Source organism: Chiloscyllium plagiosum, chromosome 7 (genome assembly GCF_004010195.1).
Source record: "Chiloscyllium plagiosum isolate BGI_BamShark_2017 chromosome 7, ASM401019v2, whole genome shotgun sequence".
NCBI lineage: Eukaryota > Metazoa > Chordata > Chondrichthyes > Orectolobiformes > Hemiscylliidae > Chiloscyllium > Chiloscyllium plagiosum.
In genome coordinates this window covers 35958612-35963706 of record NC_057716.1, presented here as the reverse complement: position 1 = coordinate 35963706, position 5095 = coordinate 35958612, and the positions used below count along the sequence as shown (strand labels likewise).

Here is a 5095-nt window from a genome sequence, read left to right as displayed (position 1 = left end):
ATTGTACTCTATGCTACTTTCTCCCCACCCCCACCCTCCTCTAGCTTATCTATCCACGCTCCAGGCTCACTGCCTTTATTCCTGATGAAGGGCTTTTGCCCGAAACGTCGATTTCGAAGATCCTTGGATGCTGCCTGAACTGCTGTGCTCTTCCAGCACCACTAATCCAACAGCCATTCCTGTCCCTCCTCTAGCCATGTCTCTGAAATGGCCACAGCATTGAAATCCCAGGTACCAAACCATGCTCCTGATATTGAAGTACACACATTTCAACCTAACATCCTGATTGCTGGTGCCCTCTTGCGAACTTGTAAACCTATCCCTGACCTCGCTACCCTCAACCTCCTATCCTCCTCCTGCTGCATTAGTTTAAATGACCCCAAAGAGTATTACAAATTTCCCCCTAGGATATTGGTATCCCTCTGGTTCAGGTAAAGACCATTCCTTTTTGTAGAGGTCCCACCTTCCCTCTGAAAGAGCTCCAATTATCCAAGAATCTAAAACCCTCTCTCCTGCACCATCCCTGCAGCCACGTGTTCAGCTCTGTGCTCTCCCTGTTCCTCGTTTCATGAACACGTGGTATGGGCAACAAACCAGAGATAACAACTCTGTTTGTTCTAGCTCTAAGCTTCCATCCTAGCTCCCTGAATTTCTGCCTTAGATCTCCACCTTTCTTCCTATCAATGTGGTGCCTAAGTGGACCATGCCCCACCCTGCTCTTCCTCCAGGATCCCAAAAACACAATCAGAGACATCACAAACCTGCGAGGCAACAAACCAATCGTGAGACTTGCTCTCATTCCTACAGAACCTCCCATCTGTCCCCCTAACTATGGCGTCCCCAGTGACTAAAGCTCTGCTCCTCTTCCTTCTTTTTTGTCTAAGAAACAGGGACAGACTCTGCGCCAGAGAACCCATGCCCCATTAATTACTGCTGGTAAGTCCTCACTGACCCCAACAATATCCAAAATGGTATATTTGTTGTTGAAGGAACCACCTCAGGAGATCTCTGCACTGCCTGCCAGTTCCTTTTCCTACCCCTGATGGTAACCTATCCACCTTCTTCATGTGGCTGTGGAGTAACAACTTTCCTGTAACTCCTCTCAATAACCCCCTCCGCCTCCTGAATGATCCGAAGTTCATCCAGCTCCAGCTCCAGTTCCCTAACATGTTTCTCGAGGAGCTGGAGTTGTGTGCACTTCCCACAAATGAAGCCAGCAGGGACATCAGAGGTGACCCTTATCTCCCGCATACTGCATGAGGAACATTCAACTGCCCTAACCTGCATTCCCACTATTCCCAAATAGACCACTTAAATCTAATCCCATTTTCCAGCACTTGGCTCATATCCCTCTCAACCCTTCCAATTCATATCCCCATCCAGATGCTTTCAAACATTGCAATTGTACCAATCTCAACTACTTCTTCTGGCAGCTCATTCCATACATTAGATTAGATTACATTACAATGTGGAAACAGGCCCTTCGGCCCAACAAGTCCACACCGACCAGGGAAAAGACCTTGTCTATTTACCCTATCAATGCCCCTCATGATTTTATAAACCTCTATAAGGTCACCCCTCAGCCTCCAAAAGTTCCAGGGAAAACAGCCCCAGCCTATTCAGCCTCTCCCTATAGCTCAAATCCTCAATCCTGGCAACATCCTTATAAAGCGTGTCAACCACGTTGCTGTGGGTCGAGAGTCACATGTAGGCCAGACTATGCAAGGATGGCAATTTCCTTCCCTGAAGGACATTAGTAAACCACATGGGTGTTTTTGTTTTGACAATGGGCAATTGTTTCGTGGTTATCGTATTACAGATATTTATTGAACGAGAGTTCTGTGGGAAGCACTGAACTTGTCATTGTTCAATCTTCTCCTCACGTGGGACTGAGCTCAACCACATTGCTGTAAGGGCCTCATTTCAAAGTCAGCCCAATTGCGTCCAGAAACAATCAGTTCTATCTGCTCGATCTACAACGCAGGCAGCATCAAAAAAACAGTGTCCCTTCCTGGAAGTGTTTGATGGGACAATGTAGGGGAGACATTATTTTATATCTAACTATGCGCATTCTTTAACAGCTACAGTTTAGAAGGAGCTTTACTCTGCATCCAACTTGATGCTGTACTTGTCCTTGATGTGTTTAATAGGAACAGTGTAAAGGAAAATTAACTTTGCATCTCACCCTGTTCTGGATGGGGACAATGTAGGGGTAGCTTTACTCTGTATCGAACTGCATGCTGTCCCTGTTATGGGAGCACTTGATGGAGCCAGTGTCAAGAGACCTTCACTTTCAGTTGAAAGGGTGGAGGAAATTTAGTCTCTTTCTAACCCTGTGCTTTCCCTGTCCAGGAAATGTTTGAAGGGGGGAGGGGTGCGGTGTAGAGGCAGCTTTACTCTGTATCTCACCCTGTGCTGTCCCTGCCCTGGGATTAACAAAAACAGTAATTTCTGGGAAAACTCAGCAGGTCTGGCTGCATTTGTGGAGAGAATAACTCTTCGGTTCTTCGAATAACCCTTCTTCAGAACTCCACTCCAAAGGAGTAGAAAGAGCTTCACTCTGTTTCTACCCCATTCTGGATTTATCCTGAAAATGTTGGAAGGGGGAATTGCTTTACTTTCTGTTTAAAGGAGTAGTCAGAGCTCACATTTCAGACTAAAAGAGTAGAGAGAGTTTTGTTTTGATTCTAACCCTGTGCTGTGCCGGTCCTGGGAGTTTTTGATGGATAAGGTGTTGAGGAAGCTTAATTATGTGTCTAACTCCGAGGTACTCCTGTCCTGGATGTGTTTGAGGGAAACAGTATTCAGGTAGGTTGACTTTCAGTTTTTTAGATTAGATTAGATTACTTACAATGTGGAAACAGGCCCTTCGGCCCAACAAGTCCACACCGACCCTCCGAAGAGCAACCCACCCAAACCCATTCCCCTACATTTACCCCTTCACCTAACACTACGGGCAATTTCGCATGGCCAATCCACCCTAACCTGCACATCTTTGGACTGTGGGAGTTGAAAAGAGTGGAGGAAGATTACTCTGGACCTAACCCACATCTGAGAGTGGTTTCCATTTCCTGAGAGTTAAAGTACTTACATTTATTTTTATTGCCGTGTTGTTGACCTTCTTTCTGTCCTGAACGTCTTTCAGTGTTCTGTAGAGAGGTTCAGTGAATTCCCCGAGCAGCTCCTGGAGGACTGTGGAAACATGGTGGAGGAGGACATTCCTTTTGCTGTCTGTCGTATCACTGACGTGAGTTTGTTTTCCTCCTTGCACCACTTTCTGCAGCTTCTTGTACAAAAGAGTGTAGGGTGGAATGTTGTTGTATAGCCGCTCGAGGATTTCCGGCGTGAGGAATTCCCGGAGGTTCACACCATTCTCCAGGAAGAGTTCCACAAAGCCGGGCTTGTCACTGACGAGAGCCGCGAACATGGCTTGGTGGAGGTGGTGGGGCTGGCGTGCAGAGAAACAAATGAGTTACTGGGTCGAGTCATGAACAGTGAATGCACCTTCAACGCAGGACTCCTTCTCTCAGTAACCTGCTCCAGTTCTGCAAACTACTCTGTGCAGGTTATCACTGAATTGTTATGGTGCAGATTCGAGCCATCATTACTACACTGATTATATTCCCTACTGCCAGTCTTGTGCCTTTTCCCCATTTCGCTGCCCACTATTTCTATCAAAAAACCCTCTGCCATCTCATTCTTTTTCTTCTTACAAGTGGAATCCTCAAGTGCCTGAGTACTCTTTGCTGACTAGCCAATACTCAATATTGATGAAGGTTTTGATGGCGATATCAGTCAAAGTCAAGCGTATGGCACAAATGATAATTGAACTGCAGAGGATGGGGAAGAGGTGGGTCAGAAAAGCCATAGTTAAGGGAATAGACAGTTGGTGTGACTGCAGACTTGACTGCAGGATTTCCTAGTGCCAGAGTCAAAGATGTTACAAAACTATCTGCAGTGTCAAGGTTAAACAGCCAGAGGTTGTGCTGAAGAAAGATACAAGTGAGAAGGTAGACAGCAGGATGAGGTGCTGTAGGCCGAGTTTGGAGAAGCAAAGGGAAATTAAAAATTTGAGTGGAAACGGTGGTGTCCAAGTGGGGTGCTTGCTTAGTATTAATCACTAGGAGGGAAGAGAGTTGGGTGCTGCCACCATCACCTCAGCTAAATTAATACTCCCATGATCAGCATGCCTCATCTCCCCCCCCCCCCATCAACCAGGCCCTCAATGTGGCCAATTCATGACCACCATGGCTGGTCCAGCTCCAGTAGTGGACAAAGTGGGGGGTTCACCATGCTGGAAAATGCCACAAGTGAAATGCGTTCAGGTTGAGAATTGGGCTCCTGGGAATAGGGTGGAAAGCAACGGGAGCGAGGATTACTTTGTTCAAACGCTCTCAGCAGGGTGACCCAGCATCAGGAAATTGGGTGAGTTGGACAGGCTCTCTCCACCCACGAGTCCCACTCTCCTTGTGGTCGCACAGTGAACACCTCTCCCCATAAGACAGTCCCTCCACGCCTATTATCAGCCTGGTGAATCTTCTCTGGATTCTTTGTAAAATAGCCTGTTTTGCCTAATCAACCTGTTCAGAGATGTTATTATACACCTCTAGAGCCGGTGGGATTTGAACCTAGGTCTCCCATTCCAGGGGTAGGGATACTCCCAGTGTGCCACTAGAGAGTTCAAACAAACCTGAATCAACTTTGGATTTGGAGAAGGTGCAGAAAATGTTTACCAAGATGTCACTTGGATCGGACAGAATGACCTCTAAGGAGAGGCTGGACAAACCAGGATTGTTTTCTCTGGAGCGGTGGAGCCTGAGGGGAGATCTAATAGAAGTTCATAAAATTATGAGAGGCATAGACAGGGTTGACAGTCAGAATATCTTTCCCAGAATTGAAATGTCTAATACTAGAACATAGAAGAATACAGCGCAGTACAGGCCCTTCGGCCCTCGATGTTGCGCCGATCCAAGCCCACCTAACCTACACTAGCCCACTATCCTCCATATGCCTATCCAATGCCCGCTTAAATGCCCAAAATGAGGGAGAGTCCACCACTGCTACTGGCAGGGCATTCCATGAACTCATGACCCGC

At 46.9% G+C, this 5095-nt stretch overlaps 2 protein-coding genes across 3 annotated transcripts in view; both read right to left on the bottom strand.

Annotated features, from left to right (window-relative positions):
* cps1 (carbamoyl-phosphate synthase 1, mitochondrial) overlaps window positions 1–5095 on the bottom strand; it is a 730040-nt gene that overhangs the window by 131221 nt on the left and 593724 nt on the right. The window lies entirely within an intron of this gene.
* The window catches only part of trpm2 (transient receptor potential cation channel, subfamily M, member 2), a 179330-nt gene that overhangs the window by 109481 nt on the left and 64754 nt on the right, over window positions 1–5095 (bottom strand). For both annotated transcript variants that reach the window (XM_043693432.1, XM_043693433.1), the window contains one exon: window positions 3092–3448. In XM_043693432.1, coding sequence (XP_043549367.1) covers window positions 3092–3448 — 357 coding nt within the window. The remainder of the gene's footprint in view (window positions 1–3091; window positions 3449–5095) is intronic.